The 18,091-nt window shown below is 38.3% G+C and overlaps 1 protein-coding gene across 1 annotated transcript in view; it reads right to left on the minus strand.

Annotated features, from left to right (window-relative positions):
• The window catches only part of ABCC8 (ATP binding cassette subfamily C member 8), an 81,173-nt gene that overhangs the window by 45,861 nt on the left and 17,221 nt on the right, over positions 1–18,091 (minus strand). Inside the window, exons 7-12 of the mRNA XM_059826155.1 lie at positions 15,375–15,539; positions 13,215–13,370; positions 6,598–6,732; positions 5,448–5,610; positions 653–693; positions 203–348 (exon numbers count right to left, since the gene is read on the minus strand). Coding sequence (XP_059682138.1) covers positions 203–348; positions 653–693; positions 5,448–5,610; positions 6,598–6,732; positions 13,215–13,370; positions 15,375–15,539 — 806 coding nt within the window. The remainder of the gene's footprint in view (positions 1–202; positions 349–652; positions 694–5,447; positions 5,611–6,597; positions 6,733–13,214; positions 13,371–15,374; positions 15,540–18,091) is intronic.

An 18,091-nucleotide genomic window follows, 5' to 3' on the forward strand; every position in this document is an offset into this window, starting at 1 on the left:
GACAATTGTATCAGCAAAGAAATTGGCCCACATGCTGCAACCAAGGGAAGCATGCAAGGTGAAAAGTTGGGAAGCAATTTATAACAACAAAAGATAAATAATCACCACACTATTTCTAAACTTACAGTTGGAAAATGAGCAATAGACACATTCTCAAAAGTCAGAGAGGTGGTAGCAAAGCTAGTAATTTTACAGTTCTCACCTTACTAATGCTTTGACAGTGGATCTAACCACACTGGAGAGCAGGAACAATGGAGACACAAGAATATGAAACAGGGAGATGGAGGCAAATGCCACGGATGGGGAGAAGTCAGCCTTTCTTGTCAGATGAGCATGGACCACAAATGTCTACAAAGAGACAGACATCATCATCAGCGTTTTGTCATAAAGAAGGAAATGCACAAAGACTTCATATTTAATAAGCTTTTCATTTACAGAATCTTAATTTATATGCTCTTAACAGTTCGGGGGAGCGCTGCATACTCCGGGCTGCTTCTGTCACAGACGACAAGTGGGCGTTTTCCGTTGTCTCCCAGACGAATTGCAAACGTGTAGCAGGTTTGCATCCTGTCCTCTTCCTTCCTCATTTCCACATCGTTTACAGTTGAAAATGCAGTTATAATTAACGCTACTTAGAAAAGTCCATACTTACTATAAGTACAGCTGCAATTGGTATTGCTGCATTCATAAAGACTGTGAAGGAAAACACGTAGGAACATTTAGAAACTATTTCCATTCAGACATGCTAAATGTTAAAATACTACTAGCACTGGTTTACAATGGTATTTTCCATGCTTAAGATAGGAAAAACGCGCAGCTATCTACACACATCTGTACATTTTTTTAACATGCCTACAGTTTACTTCTCTTCATCTCATCAGAACAGAGAGCCCAACAGTGTGCCCTGGAAAAGGTTGACTAATCTACTGGTTTTGAGCTGCGACCAGGTCACACGCGGTTCAGGTGAGGGACGCGGCAGGTCTCCGTCTCACGATAGGCAGAAAGGCCGAGCTGGTACAAGGTCTGGGGGGGCGACTTGAATTCCCCACAGCGAGAGGACAGGAGTCCCAGCAGAGGCTGCACGGGCCATAGCGCTGGGCCTGCCCCGCAGGCTGGCTGCGCAGCGAGCTCTGCCCCATCCCGGCGCCCAGCGGCAGGACCTCCTGGGAGAGCCGCTGGCACCTACAGCAAGTTGTGACCTGCTTCTGAGGCACAGGGCTTTGTGGTACCCTCAGGTTTCGGGATGCAGTTCAAAGGGTAAGGGAAGGTTGGCAACCCTGCACTGTATCGTTGGCTTAGTCTATTCTTACGGAGGATTTACTCATAATGACTCCTGCTTTGGCAGGCTTGGCTACTTTGTGAGTGTCCTCAGGAGCTCAATACAGGTTCTAACAGTACCTAAATGTGGTAGAGCTTTGATTTCAGCAGGGCCTTGCGCTATTAAAATGCAAACAATGAACCAGTTTCCTCCCTGACCTCAAACAGTGTCTGTCTTGGTGCCCTGGATTCCCTCACTATAGCAACTCATACACTATAGCATTCAGAGGTTATTAAACAGATGGATGGGGAGAAGCAAGCAAATACCATTTCTGTACAGGGATCTCTTTTAGATCAGGCAGGAATATGGGTTAAGAGTGCAATAATAACCAGTTATCCATCTGGGAGCTTGAGTCAGAACCAGAGCTACAATCTTACCCAACACATCTGTCCCCTCTATAGCAACCTGAGGATATTATTTAATCATCACCTTTTCATTTTGACCTTCGCTCAACTTTATTTCATGAAGTAAACAATACAGAGAAAGAATGTAGAACCTATAGCTAAAATAGAATTAAAAGATCAGTACACATGTAACAGAAAAGAAAGAAGGTAGCCACTTTTTTGTTTAAACTATGCTTGTCCTTTTTTCTTACCAGGTATAGCTAATGTTCAGACAGTAAAAGCACTCCCCAGTTACTTTACCTGAAGTGGAGTGTCATCATTTAACCCACAAATACTTCTGGTTGACTGTTTGGCCATCCTTTTCTGGGCATAAACTCCCTGTCAGATGTTTCTTTTTCACACATTTAGAAGATCTTTAATGAATCCTGCAACATACTTGTAATCTCTGCACTCAAGCTTAAATAGAACAGCTGTGTTATTTCATATAGCTCTAATACCTTGACTGAGGGGAGTACTTGAAAATATAGGTACGTTTGTGTACATAATTCCAAAATAAAAGCTTAGCCTTTGAAAGACTAATATGTATTAAAGCCTAGAAATTAATAGTTTACTCCTCACCCTAGGGAAAAAAAATATATTTTTCTGAGGAAAATATTCTTTTCTGTGTTGGAATACAAAGCAACTTCAGTTCAGACTCTCATTTCTCCTAATGATTCTACTTCCTGCCCAGTTTTCACACTTGGTATAAACTTGAGATAGTTACAGTACAGAAATTTTGAAAAAGGGAAACTTTCTGCCTGCAGCTATGGACTTCTTAATTCTATTAAATCCTTGCATTTGCAATTTGCCTTTGAGACTGCTGCAGTACATGTGTTTGCTTTTATGAATGAATCTGACTACAATATCTAGCAAAGCTGATAAATTCCTCCGAGACGGATCCTGCTCTTCTGCTGTCTACAGTATGAGATCATACCTGTCAAATACAGACAGATTAAATATACTGTAGGGTTGGCAAAGTCCATTGCAGTTAAGACAGCCAATGTCACTTGGTGGCTCCCAAGAAGTCAATCTGAATTCTGCTATTATGTGAGATCACAAGTACCTCCAAGGACTTCACTTCAAACATCTTTTTTCAAACAAACAAACAAGGGCTTATTGAGCCACTGGAATTTGGGAGTTTTTTTTGTTTTTATTTTTTCAAGTGTCCAGAATAATAAAATGTTTTCTAAAATAAATTTATTTTACAGCTAAGACTTTTGGTTTAATTAGATTCAGACAAAAGTTCTTTGTTACTGGAAAAAGGCAGACTGAAAACTGGGAAAAACATTTTCAGTTGGTTCTGAACAGTTCAGGATAGTAACTACTGTTATTTTCCTGTAAGAAAGCCTGGAGTTACTTTACTTCTGACAGATTAGGCAAAAATTCATAGAAATTGGAAAACCTTTCTTTCTTTCTCTGTCTTTCCTGAATATATAGTGTATACTAAAACCTATAAAACCAAACATCGGATAATCTTACTAATCAGTATGAAAAAATGACATAGCAATCTTCTTTGCTACAGTTAAAGAACTCACCGTTGAAACTCAAAAGGTGTCACTATCAACTTTGCAACCCAGCTTTGATTCTGCTGAGTACATTTCATTAAAATTATAGGAAGAGCTAATTTCTATAACAGCTCTTTTAGTACACAAGAACAATTCCATATATGTACAAACTGGATGCAGGCACAGGGGCGAGGTAGATGAGATCCAAATTCCATGAGGTCTTGAAATGTAATTTTCTTGTGGTCTAGCCAACACTGCCCTGAAACTTGTAGGTATATTTTCTGTAATTCAATGCAAATCTATTCCTCATGAATAGAAGTAGCGCCAACCACATTCTTTCTTTCATGTTAATAGCTAAGTATACTTAGCAAAGTATTCCGGAGTCTATTCAACACTACGTTAGAAAAAGTATATTAAAAAATACCTCATTTCTACTTTCTTACTGTTCTAGGAAGTGTCTGCCTTCCTCTTGATCAATAATACATAAAATCTTGGTCATCTCCTAACTTTTTCATTCTATTTTTTCCTTCTTAAAAAAATGAAATCATACGTTCACTATAATATTAGCAAACATGCTTTGTGCTGATTATGCTTGTCATTTTATTTACACTTATGGTAAGAAAACCAACAAGTTCTCCTATATTTATGTTCCCTATGTAGTCTGCTAAAATGCAGTTTGCATAGATCAGTGTAATTTCTGCTAAAGAGAGAGGGTGTAAGGAACTCCTAGGCTGAAACTATATGAACCTTTTATAAGCCAAAATGATATGCAACATCAACATAAAAAAGCTGCACTGGTTTACCCCAGCTGAGGAATTATCTACTGTGTCTTACATAAACATAAATATCACACATAATACAAAACAAGAATGCAAATGCAAACATTGAATGTTTCAAGAAGCATCAGTACATATTTAGAATTGTTTTTAATAATAGGGGTTCTTATCTCACTTTCTTTACAGAATAGTCAGTACTCTTGGGATAAACACACCTTTTCCTAGCTGTTACAAATGATACTGTGAGGATCTAAAATCAAATAAGCCTCTACAACTCCTCCAGTCATACAGCTGAACCTGTGGCTCTGACTATAAATAGATTTAATGCCTCATGAAGCACTGCAAACACAGGGAGTCCATCTGTGTTGATCTGGGTGTAGGGTGGAGTTTCTGGTCACACAGCGTAACCCAGGTAAATTCTGTTTGTCAAAGTGGACACTACTCTCCAAGCACAGAGAGCTCATGATCCCCAGAGAGAAATTCTGGTCTCAGAATTCAATGAAAACCTCAACTTAATGTCAGTTAAATTCAGGGATCAGGATCTTTCCCTCAGAGTGCATTACCTATGTGATCATTTGGCAGCAAAGTCAGCTGCACATCTCTTGGTCAAATGAAATCAAATAATACTAACCAGACTGCAAGTTATTTTCCTAAGGAGTAGTCTTCCTTATTAGTCTAGAAGGTATTTGTACAGGTACCTTGTGTCATTTGAATACTTCTCACTAAAAGTTTCCATTTCATTGACATCTTGCAGATTACATAAACAGCGTTGTTCAGTATGACTTGACTAATTATTTCTAAAGAATTACAGTAGCAATTATATAGGTGTTGCATATGACCTCCTCAATTACAAAGTTCAACTGGTCCCAGGTCTTTTTAGAAGGATGATAAATGCCTTAAACCAGCTTGAAAATAACAAAAGAATCTAAATATGGAATATGTTTGATATTGCCAGAATTATCCTATTTTCCTTTCCAGGATATAAAAATGCTCTTAAGAATAACTTTTTTTAATAAGAAATCCAAATTTAGAGTAAGAAAGTGTAAGTACCATCTGTTGGAGCTTCAATGCAAGGACAACTTCTGTCACCTGATATTATGATACACTGTATTGTGCAAAATGCAGGAGGGAAAAAACCCACCTCATTAACAAAGGCTTCTTCCCCAGTGCTGTGTTATAGAGGAGAATATTGCTGGCTGAAGGCAGCCTGTGAAACACTTAAGAACTTTTCTCCAGAAAAAATAATGCTATGAAGCATTAATCTTGACTTTCTCTTTTAGGCATATTTCCTATACAGGCAAAATTCTACTGAATTAAATGGAAAATCTGACTAAATGGCAAGTGAGGAGTACGGATCAGAGCCTAAAGCAACTGAAACAGTCTCAACAGAGAAATGGTAAACTCATTAGCAGCTAATAATGCAGTATCACTTCAGGTGAACATTAGAATGAAGGAAGAGACTTACTGGATATGGAGGTATAAAGGGCAAAAGACTTGAGGCTAGTCATTTCTTTTTGTCTGGTTTCCTCTACACTGCTGTGAAAGATGTGTTCCCAAGCATAGAGTTTAAGGAGCTTAATGCCTCGAAGCATCTCATTTGTCTTCTTCAGTCTCTCGTTGGAGTACTCCTGCAATATTTACATACACATTTACTTAAAGAGTATAATTAAAGGACCTGACCCCTAAACATAAGGATCACAAAAAAATTGTATGCAGCCCCTTGTAATCAGTCAGGTATACTTTTACTAGTTCTGTCCATTCAGATGTTTTGTTGTTTTTTTTGTTTTCTGTTTGGATGCTACGTGGATGAATGCTGCCTACATTTCTAGAAGGATGTATACTGTTGTTGTGAAGGCATTACTTTTCACACAGGAAGGTGCACAAATAACTCTCATAACCACCCATGATTTGTGGTGGAAGAGATTTCAGCAAGCTGGCTCCATTACAGGTTCATATGGCTTCCTTGGCAGTGCAACAGTCACTGAATGTGGGAATAAGGTTCAGAGCAGCTGGGCATGGTAATTCCTGTGAACCACGGTAACTTTCCCAGCAGTGAGGCAGGCCATTCAAATTATAGACAAGTCAAGCGAGGGATCAAGGAACAGCTTGTGACTTAGCAGACCTCTAAGCTCCCAGCTGAGGAGCACGCTGAAGGAGTTAGGACTGCCCGGAGGTTATTTAAATAAATCAGTTTGATAGATTTCCACATCTCCGATATATCTGGGGTCTGAGTTTGGACACAGCATTCCTACTTCCTTTCCCCTTGGACAGCTTGCCCTGCACGATTCATTTAGTTGTGCACCATTTGACTACACAAAGCCATTTCAGTCAAAGACTACTGACGATTTACATGTGCAAGTTACAAAGGTCTTAAGTTTTTTTGCTCTTAGGGAAACACATACTTGTTGAAAAATATAAACCCCAGAACCTGCATCTTCACTGCTTACACTTATCATGTTTTCACATTCTTGAACTTGACATTCTTGAACATTACAAAATGTTTGAGAATCAGTTCCTGGTCAATGTCCGTGGTTAGCTTTGTAATTCCAAACACAGACCAATGCATAATTATCAGAGGTGATATTTATATCCGGTACCAGTTTGAAGACACTTACCAATGTGCTTCTTTGGGCCTGAGAGAGTTTTGTTGCTACAAAGTACTGAACAGGTGCAAGGACTATGATTACTGCTGCTCCAATTAAGGCACTGATTCCAAGAAGGTAGTAGAGCAGAAGAACTCCTACAATTATCTGTTGGGAGAAAAGAAAGTGAGGGGAAGGCTTGGGATGGCTTCCCTTTGTGTATGTACCACAAAGACCAATCACAGGGTAACCGGACAGCACGTTTGAAACCAACAGCCACTGCAGCTAACCCTACCCCCAAACATCAGACGTTTTGCATCACTAGCACAGCGGGGCTTGATCAGTCAGGCTATTCTGTCAGAAGACCAAATACGTCCACCTAGTGTTCCTCCCCAGCTTGTGGATTCTGTGTATTTCCATTTCATGGACTCCCCATTAGGAACAGTAGAAGAAGGTTGTAGAGATTTGCGTATCTTCTATGATGTAACTCACAGCTATTTAAAATAACTTTATTTAAAAATAAATACATTTGTTAAAAAAACTTTAAATAAAATTTAGAAGTTATTTTAAAATACTTCCAAGTAACACATTGAGATATTCCCTTTACAGTCATTATTAAATATTTTTCCCCATTGGCCAGATGACATAGCATGCGCTTTCTTTGATTTATGATTTTTTTTTCTTCTTTGACATTTAAGCATTTTTACATGGAGGAAGAAATTGCATCTCCCAGTTTGATCAGAACTCACCAGTCTACAACACATGGGACTTCCACAAAGGAGGAATGCTTCTTTGCTTACTATAGAAGCTAATATGAAATATTAAAAATGCAACTGATATTGTAAATGTTAACATGACATTATTGCTGACCAGTACATAAAAAAGGAACACCATAAATCATATCACTAAGAACCTCCACTTCAAATAAACTCCAACATAAACTTGCAAGGAATTGTTTTAAGGATGCACAGTCCCGGACTGGCGATGACTGTGAAAAAAAGGTTAGAGAAACAGCTTAAGGAAAAAAAGGTTTGCCTTTAGATAAATAAGTATTGAGAGCGCCACAGTCTGGATGGAAAGGATACTGTAAGCAGCTCAATAAACACAAACAAGATATACAAGCTGTCAGTATTAATTACCACTATTCTAATGACTGACTCCTGAACAGTCTGGAGCACTGATATGCTATACATTTATCAGTATAAGCTGATAAATTAATCAGAAGACATAGTGATGGAAAGTTAATTTCATACATCATTTTACTTAATTAAAAAAAAAATTAGCAATTTCCTTAAAGCATTATCTACTGCTCTTGCTATATCTGCATACTCTCATAACCCTCGCAGAAACACTATCTTCCATCATTTCAAAGCTCAGTAGTCATAAGCTCATCCATTCCCACACATATGTATGGGAATTGGGTGTTACCATGAAGAAAAATGAAGTCCTTAGTTTCCACATTTCCATCTTGACATTTTCATGAATTTAAGGCACACAGACAGATTTTTTTTTTTTTTCCTTAACAATCCTTTGATGCCTCTTTGCAGGTGAACTTAACTAAAACATGACTCTTAAAATGAGTCACAGTATTTACTTAGGAAACATGCAGTGACATGAAAGTAAAGTCCTATTGTCTATACATCACAAATCTAGCAAAAGCAAAGGTTAAACTGTAAATTAAAAATTTTTTAGTGACAAGTAAGCAAGCAATCTGCTTCCATCTGAAGTCAGGAAATCCATGAATGTGTGAAGCCAAAGAAAACGTGCAAAGCCTCTGTCAGATGGCGTTGGCAGGGCTCCCCTCCAAAATGTGAAATGGTCTTGGTCCTTAAAAATAAAGATACTCATTCCCAGCTGCTTATTCATGGGCAGACAATCTTGGCACTCAAAATACAGGAAAGCATTGAACAGTGCACAGTTAAGAGACGTTCAAAACTACAAAACAATGCAGAACACTGACCCCCTGCTTTCCTCCACTACTGGTTGATTGTCAAGGACATTATGGGACTGGCTGGTTCTAGGAACAGAGCCTCAGCTTCTCACATAGGCAAGGGGAAAGCTGTTCTAGCTATTGGATCCTCAGGAAGTTGCTAGCTCAACAGCTGCTTCCCCCCCCCCAACCTGGATATTGAAAAGGTCAGTCTTTGCAATAAAAATTCTATGTTTTCAATAAATTAAAAATTATCCCATTTTCATCTTCTTTATATTGTGGTAATAAGGGCAAACTTTTAAAATATATTCATCATGTATGGGACAAAAAATGTATTCTCAATTTATGTATGTGAATACTTGTATCTGAAAAGTGCTGAAATCTGTAAGCTCTATTGCAAGTAATTCTATATTTATCATACTGCACACTACACAGTCAAGAATAAACAGTACATACATAATATCTGAACTGCTGGAGGACAATATCTGGCAGATGGGAAGGCTCTCATTAATATTTCTGAGAAGGTAATGGTCGTATTTATAAAAAACTGTGTAATGAAACACTTTGCTTCCCTTTTCATCAAAATCCCAAAGCTTTTACCTGCCAGAGATATATATCACGAGCATGAAGCTCACCAATAGTTCTGGTTATTTTGTCTTCATTATTTATTGAAGATAGCAAATACTTTCAGTCAGAAACTGCTTTGTGGCCAGTTTTGAAAGAGACAAATGTCCTTTCATTACAACTGTAAGCTATCCCTGCCAATGAACAAGAGATAGGAGAATGCAGGATGTTTTAATAATCACAATGAAATCAAACAAGAGTGTTTATAAAATGGAGGCGTGAGGGAAAGCCTTTATAGGGCCTCATTTTGCTCCCAGGGTTTGAGCCAAACCTACTGAGGGCATCTTTCAACTGATGGGCATCCCCGGGCCTCTTTTCATGGATTTCAATGGCCTTCAAACAGCAACTTAAGGCAATGATAAAGCTCCTATTGACTCCAGTCAGAGCAAAGATGGGGCTCAAATTATCTGGACTGTATAGAAAAACCTAACTTGTTACGAATGGCTATTACAAAATCTACAGCAGATGCTGAAATGCTGATTATTAGGTTAAGAGCTACAAAACAATTAAAAACCTGTTTTAAATAATGATGAAGCTTGTTCCACTTTTCATTAGTCATCTCTCAAGCATCCAGTAATTGCTTTCACTGCCTCAGAAAACAAGGTATTGAATGAATGCTGTGGAAACATGGTTTGAAGAAACCTTTGTGACCAACACGACTCACTGATCTGTGCCTTGCAATGCCTGCACCATCCACAACACGGGAGCATGCTTTGACACTGATTGTCCTCATCTGCTAAGGAGCATTGCAGGGTGAATTTTAATGCAAATATAATCATATTTTCAGGAGACTGTCAGGAAATCTTCATGAGTCGGTGACTTCTGGCACATTAGAGCAAAATGTTGTTATAAAACATGCAATAAAATTGGCCAAATTCTCAGTTGCATTGAAGCTCTCCCTACACTGAGCTGCCAGAGTGGTCTTACGAAAAGTGTACATGAAATTGGTACCCCTCACATAGTCTGTTTTACTAACAGACTTACAATGCAGACTAAGTCTACAGGATAACTGGACCCTAAATGTTATCATTAAAGGGGTGGACTTTTCTTAAGCTCTCATAGCTCTTTCAGCAATATAGTTTTAGCAGTATACAATCACTGACTTCTTACTGCAGTGTACTTCTAGTAAATGGACAAAAAATACTCTGATATCCAAATTATTACTAACAAACTGCCAACCTATAACCATATTTAATATGATATTTCATATCAGTTTCTTTTCATTACAGTTGTCTTCTCTTTTGCAATTAGAAATCAGTATTAGGACATGTTCCTTGATCATTGGGGTTTTTTTCCCCCACTTTAAAATAATCTGGTTCCCACTTCCCCTCCCTGCCCTCCCCCCCCACCCCACCCCCCCCATAATTTCAGGGAAACCATCCTGATGCTAAAAAGGCAGTCAAGTTTCTTCCTGAAAAATTCCTGCCGATAATTGCTATAACCACCACCCTTCTTTAATTCTAGGAAGTCAAATATTTTTAACTGGCATATAAGCCTCTCCAGAGTAGATCAGGAAAGCTAATTCCCCAATGCAGTTACTACTGCACAAGAGAGAGACAAATGCATTTATACTGTATGAATGCAGCCACACTACGACCTGTATAAATGACTACAATCACTTTAAATCTTAATATTTTAACAGGTATAGTTATATACAGCTCACACATGTAGAGTAAATACAAACCCTAAGCATGAAAGCATGGTTATATACAGCTCGCACATGTACAGTTAATACAAACCCTAAGCATGAAAGCATGGTTAAAAGAAGTCATCAGTTAGTAAGCTGCTGATTGTTTACACCTTAATGTGCTCACTATCATGATTTGAGGCTTTACACAACTCTCACTGGAGTTTGTGAGAGTTTTACCAGAGATTCAGACAGATTTCTTTGCCCTCCACGTCCTACTGCAGTCTCAGAAGCAATTTACCCCTCACTACCACTAGAAGACATATGGTAACATGTCAGGTTTCAAACACATATAGCAAAAGTGTGAAGACTCCCAGAGTATTTCGAAAGGACACTAACTGGTTTTCCAGAGAACAAATACTCCCCGAAGAATGAGACTACACAAGAGGACACAAGACGCATTCAAGAACTCACTATCAATGAAGGACTTGCATTGCCCCTCCCCAGTATTTTCCTCAGTGAGGAAAAAAAAAAGAATCCAGGGAAAACAGTTAAATCAGGGGGTTTTTTCCAGGTTAGGAAGTTAATCTGGCTTACCATGCAATCAGATGATTTTATGACCATCACAAAGCAGAACTTGCTTATCTGATCTGTAGCAGCTTGACCAAAACCTCTTGGTTTTGACAGTAACAACTATAAAATCTACTCAATTCTAATATGTATCTTTATTGTCAGAAAAGAATTCAGATCCCCTGATGGCCAGCAGCCTAGTGCCTTACTCTTTGAAGGACATTCATATAATTTATACAATCACCTGAATGGCTGGCTTCTCTTTCCCATCCCCAACTTTTCAATATAATACTCTTATATGCTCAACATCTTATAGAAGAAAATCACTAGTATCAGATGTTGATGGATACAGGAATTCCTAAGCGACACTCCTAAAGCCATGTTAGAAACTGACTGGAAATATGATCTGCCAGTTACAGTCCACACACAGTCTCATGAAAATTATTTCATTTTTGGGCAAGAACAGGCAACCCAAAATGCAAAGCTGCTGGATAGATTACTTGCAGCTTTCTGACTTCCATGCCAGCCAAATCAGCCTCCACGTAGTGCTGGAACCAGACCACCTTTGTGACATGAACACAATGGAGTTTTCATCATGTTTTTGAATCTAAATGATACTTTTAGAAAATACTGAGTGAATTTAAACTCCACTGCCTCTTTTGTTTGTATTGAAGCACTTTCAACAAAAATACACCGAGTAGCTGGAAGAAAGCAGAAAGAATTGCAGGGTGCTGTATTAATAACAGATGCAACTATGTGCTTTACTGTCAGTTTTCTCAGGAAATTCCTAAATGGAAGTGCAGGAGGTTTCTAGGTTTTGTTTAAGTACTGGCTCTACCAAACTAAGTAATTTGCACTTTTCCACTGTTTCACTAAGAGTGAACTTTGAAAAATGATCCAAGGATGTACTGAGATTGCTCTGATCTCCTACTACTCTGTGTCTGCTCTACCCTCTTACTAACATAAGCTTAAATTCATCACGTGGCCATCCAGTGAGACTCACCACTTCACAGACTCAGAGGAATACTACCTCACTGAAAAAAGATGCACAATGCACAATCTATGGAGCTGGAACAACGAAGGTGGTAAAGACACTGCGTTTCCATGTTGGACATTGCATACAAACTCCTGTTTCAGTAAGAGCACAGGCTTCAGATTAATTTAAAATCAATTGTGAAAGTACGCTCGGAGATGGGACTCTGCTTGCCTCATCTTAAAGACTTGACAAGACACAGTTCTATTTCATTGGGCATTACACAAGGCTACAGGACATGGAACCAGGAGTCAAGGCAGTGTGTAACCCAGAAAAGTGATCTGCTCCATGTCAGGCATGTATGAAAGGAGATTCAAGGGATGAGAGTGGTATTTAAAGACAGGAGACCAAAGACACCAGAGAAGATAAAGTAGCAAAACAATTTCATATAGCAAATTAATCTGTGGAATTTCATACACTTGAATTTGTCATCCATGAGGCAGCAGTAGTTTTAAGGGATGACCAAAGGATCATCTCTAAACGATCATATTTTTGAATAAACTGCTACCTCTCTTGCTTCTACTAGGATTCAGGAGACAAATTATTGCAATACATTCCAGTTAACTCCCCTGATGTAATAAATGAATGCACTGGAATAACATAACCTGCTGCACCCTATAAATTCTTGTTACAAATGCAAAGTATGTTTGGCAGCAGTCAAGATCCTAACACAATCCTAAATACCTAGAGTCCTGCCACAGATATGAAACATATTATGTACAGTATTTCTAGATATTAATAGCTCGAAATCTTATCTCAAGTTATTCTTTGATTTCTTTAATAGCTCTACTTTCACAAAATTCACAAGCAATCAATCACTACAGACTGACCCACATTAATAACAAAAGCATGTTCAATCTCCTTACCTGTACTGGCATAGCCCAAAGGTTAGGGCAGAGGAAGAAGAACCACATCAGCTGATTTGTGTCTATGGCAACCAGGTTACAGATCTGGCCTGCAGTCATCTCCCCCATAGACATGTTAGAAGTTGAAAGCTGCATAATTTTATTGTATATTTTTGTCTGGAAGACAGATCAAAAGGTGTTAGCATATAGAAATACAATAAGATTTCCAGCTCCATCTAAAACACAGATGTAGTCCAGCATGCTGAGGGAAACCAACATTCTCAGTAAGTTGAATGAAGAGCTTGAAGTTTGGCCTTTTATGTTATGATGAAAAATTTTAAGCTACTGTCTTGTTCACCCACAAAAAGCACAGTGCAATTAGGTACATAATGATTCTCTAAGTACTCCCTTTTTGCATCCCTGTGGATCAGTAAGAGAATGAAACCTTTACTGCCCAAAATGCCCAAGAAACACATTAGTGACTATGATTTACACCTTCAGCTTCTCCATGGAGTGCCCTTGCTGCAACTAGTGCTCATAAGATAATGTATTATTACAATCAATATGTAATACTCAATATATTATCATCCCTTTTATTTTTCTCTGGCAATTGATTCAGGTCCCATCTACCTTCAGAACCATGTTCCTGGCTGAGAATGTTGCTACATTTTGGCTAGAGAGCTCAGTCCCATTACAAAATTTAATTCACAGACAACTAATGTAACAGGGCTAATTCTGTACTGAATTAAGTAGTTGCCTCAGTGCAGAATCAGGCACCATGTATAAAAATAACTTAATACATAATAATGAAAGTGTACTTTTAGCAACTGGTTTGGTAAAAGGCTTAGCAGTCATGAGACAGCTGACAGGAGGCACCTTGATTCAGTAAGTGCCTTCGGATCAAGTGCCAACTGTCCATCATGAAGCATAAAGTCATAATAGGGCATGTTGAACAGGAGCAGGTTTACACAGCAGAGGAAAAGAGATAAAAGGTTTAAAGAAAGTTGAAAAACTATAGGAAAAAAATTGTATAAAAATACTGGCACAGAGACTGCCATTAAGACTAATTCTGCTGCTTAGAGTGATGGCTAGAAATTTTCCAATTTGAATGGTCCGACTGCTAGCATTATCTGGGCCTCTGTGTAATACCCAATGTAGAAAACACAAAGCTTTTCTTGAACAAAATTAACGTAGCACTATTTGCCAACAATTCCCCTTTTACACTTGCTGTGGTCCATGCATTTTTCAGTTAGTTGCAGCTTTTCTGCTTGATACAAGACATGCAAATTTTTAATATATATTTTGGGTCAAATCTTTATTTCTTTAGGAATTTTCTACTTCACTCTAATAAGGGAAAACCGATGGACGGAGTCCAGAAGTCTGGCAGCTGACAAGTGCTTCCAAGTGTAAGATCCAAAGTGAATTAAACAATTATACTGCTATTGAAAGCATCCATCTGTGACACCGACTCTCACAGGATCTATGTAGTTCAATGGATAAATAGTGTAACTTTCAAGGCTGGCTTTCAAGCTGTCAGAGGGTAGGTTTCAGCCAGCGCACTTGTCAATACCACATTGTAATCTTACACCTAATTCTCTCATTTCCAGGAACAGATCTTTGAATACTACATAAAACTTTGATCTGCTGTTCACAGTTATACCATGATTATGGACTCCATTTTATCCATCTTACTTATGTCCAGTAAATACAGACTCTGCAATGCCTGGTAGATTTTGTGGCATGGCCCATGGAATAAGACACTACTGCGTGCACTGGGAATACAACCTATCCTTTTGGCCAAAGTATGTTTACAAGACATTTTAAAGCTGTATTATTTTCATGGGATGTTACAAAAACGCACTTTTGAGATGGGAGACGTGTAGTTCAGAATCTAGATTCTTTCAAAAGTTACATTCAGTTTTACTTTCAGCAAATTTATGCTCGAAGGTAAGAGGAAATACAGCATTAGATATTACAAATAAATGTTTTGATAAAATCATCAAGTAAGATGCAGAGGAAAGAGAATGGAGGTCTAAGTTAACACAATCTTTAATGGCAATGGTTACATTCAATACATTTCAGGAGAAACATATCAGAATTTAATGACTACAATTATAATTTGTATTTACAAATACACGTATGATTGTATGAAAATAGGTTAATAAATAATATATTGGCTACCTGTATTGCGCCTCTCAAGTTGATTCCCGTTTCAATAGCAACATAGTATGATGCTTGGAGAAACGTCCTTTGCAATAGAAGGGCAAAAAATAAGAGTACAGCCAAAACATAAGCATTGGACAGGAACTCTTGAGATGAAATAAAGAAAACACCAAGAATTTTAGTCTATAAAAAAAAGAAATTTAGAAATCAGATGCAATGGTAATTTAATTACCAGTTTTGCATAATTAATAAGCAGAGATAACCACAGTTTATTACTTTGAAAGTGCTCCCAACCTGATCTGAAACCTCACAGTTTATCAATTCAAGGAAACAGTCATATAATGTGCCAACTCAGTAAGCTTTATTTAAATGCAGAATGACATTTATAGGATTTCTGATATCCTTCCAAAATTCTAGGACACTTTGAGTGACTCCATATGGTCATTTGTTAAAAGATGTGCACTGCCCATTGTCAGAAAGGACTAGTTAACATCCTTTCGGGGAAATTTGTCTCCTTATTTTAGCATCTCAGGTTACTGAACACTAAAATGACCTTTAAAACTTGTCAAAAACACATCCTTCCAAATCCTGGAACTCTGCACATTATTTTGGTTTGCAGCATGCAACAGGTTTGTTCAGCATTTTTATTTATGGCCAGTACCTCCTAGCAAGTTCATGAGATCACCAAAGTGCATTTTGAAGCATGTCTACAGTTTACTGAGAAAGAAGTGCATTTATTCTAGATTGTATTTAACAAGCAGACGCCTTTGGTGCCACAACTACTTGAGAGGCTGGCTTACCTTGGGAAGCCTGAAACTAAAATGTCTCTGCCTTCCACTTTCTCAGCTTGGCTCCTTCAAAACATTGATTGCTGGCTTATGCTGCCATTAAAGGCAAAATTAAGAAGAGGTCTCTTTCCATATCCTCTCAGAGGATATTAGCACATTTCTTCTTGCCTACATAGTTTCTTTGCTGGTGACATTTTCAAGACTGCTATAACACTTAATAAACTATGTTTCACAAACTTTCACTGTCTGTACGCTTTATTACATCTGATCTGCACCTTGAAGCTGAATGGTTATAGAAACCCCACATGACAAGTTAATACAGAAGCTAAACTTAGTTTTTCAAGCTGTGGTTTTATAAGGTGCAGCTGAGGCAGCTGAAAGAGGAATGGACTTCGCCCTACTCCTAATTGCACCTGGGTTGCTCCAAGCTGCATGCTTCTGTCATTTACTGTGCAGTAGTTTGGGAGCTTACTGGATCTCTTCCTGAGCCAGTTCAAATCACCGGCAGAAGAAACTCAGCCCAGGAAAAAATATCTGCTTCTTTTCTTTTAGTTCAATGGGCCAAAGCAGACCACAAAGGTGTCCAGTTGGTGCCAGAGCTAGAGCAAAGGAGGGAACAGGAGCAGGTGTGACAAGGAATGCGAAAGAAGGAAGAGCAAGTCCTTTCAGCAGTGGTGACCCAACAGATCACTTCATCTTCTTGAACCAGAGCCTTAGGGTATTTTTTCCATCTCTTTTTACTCCATCTTTTGAGGTTCATGATTGCTCCTGACATTACTGTAGTGGGCACACTATCTATCCCCTTGACATTAGTAGGGAAATTAATTAGCCTTAAAAGCAGAGAAATGTATGCTTACCTTTGCAAACAAGTAAACAAGATAATAAGCAAAACAGTTTTTGAAAGGATCCTTTGTTTTACAGTACATGAGAAGAGCGCACACTTACAAGAACACATTCAGTACAAGTTTCCATACTGCCTACCACCTCACATAGCAATACTCCTTCTAAGGAGAAACAAGTCTGATCTGTCCACACAACATTTAGCCATCTGTTGAGGTGCCTGGGAGGTCATTCATCAACACCAAAAAGTCATTCTCCATAAATATCTCATCACTTCCAAATGAATTGTGGTTGACTCTTCTTCAAACATTGGCCAGATTAAGCAGCTGTCAAAGGACTTTTGTCTACTACACAACACAGAAGGACTTAAGTGGGAAAAGAGAGTAAACCTAAGAAACCCACACATGTGGCATTTGTTACAAGCTACTGAGATTCAGACCAAGGCCAGACACAAAAAAAAGCAAGTAATTATGATTCCATTCCTGTAAATTTTTGTTCATGCAAATGTTCCTTATTTCCATAAGGAGGCATCTTGATAGTCATATACTACTTTTATGAAGTACACAGTGCAATAACTTACAAGAACATGGAAAATTTCCATCAGTTGACACTCAACAGTGCTGAGTTTCATGCTTTGAAAACAGAGAATGAAAACTATTTCATTCAATAATTTATTTCCTGCTCTCAAAGATAAATTGTCAGACGATAATATTTTTCAATTCAGCTAGGTACTTCGACTTCAATCAGATTTGATGCATATAAACATTTCTGCAGTCTGTAGGCCCACTGAACTAAATAAGGAATTAGCCCTCAGAGAAGCCCTCTGAGAAAGTATTAACTTGCAACAGTGAGAATCTTTCCTTTGAGTTACCCTTTCTCAGGTCAGCTATTATTTGAGCAGTTCTTCACTGGCATTTCTTATTATTTCAACACAGGGTCATCCAGGAAAAAGTGGCATCTCTGTAACACATTACAAACTAAAAAAAGCTTCTTATGAAGGCAAAGCTAGAATAACGTACAAGTCTGCGACACTGGGAGATTGTGATTGCCAAAAAAAGCTTCTTATGAAGGCAAAGCTAGAACAACGTACAAGTCTGCGACACTGGG

The sequence above is a fragment of the Gavia stellata genome, chromosome 17, assembly GCF_030936135.1.
Source record: "Gavia stellata isolate bGavSte3 chromosome 17, bGavSte3.hap2, whole genome shotgun sequence".
Lineage (NCBI taxonomy): Eukaryota > Metazoa > Chordata > Aves > Gaviiformes > Gaviidae > Gavia > Gavia stellata.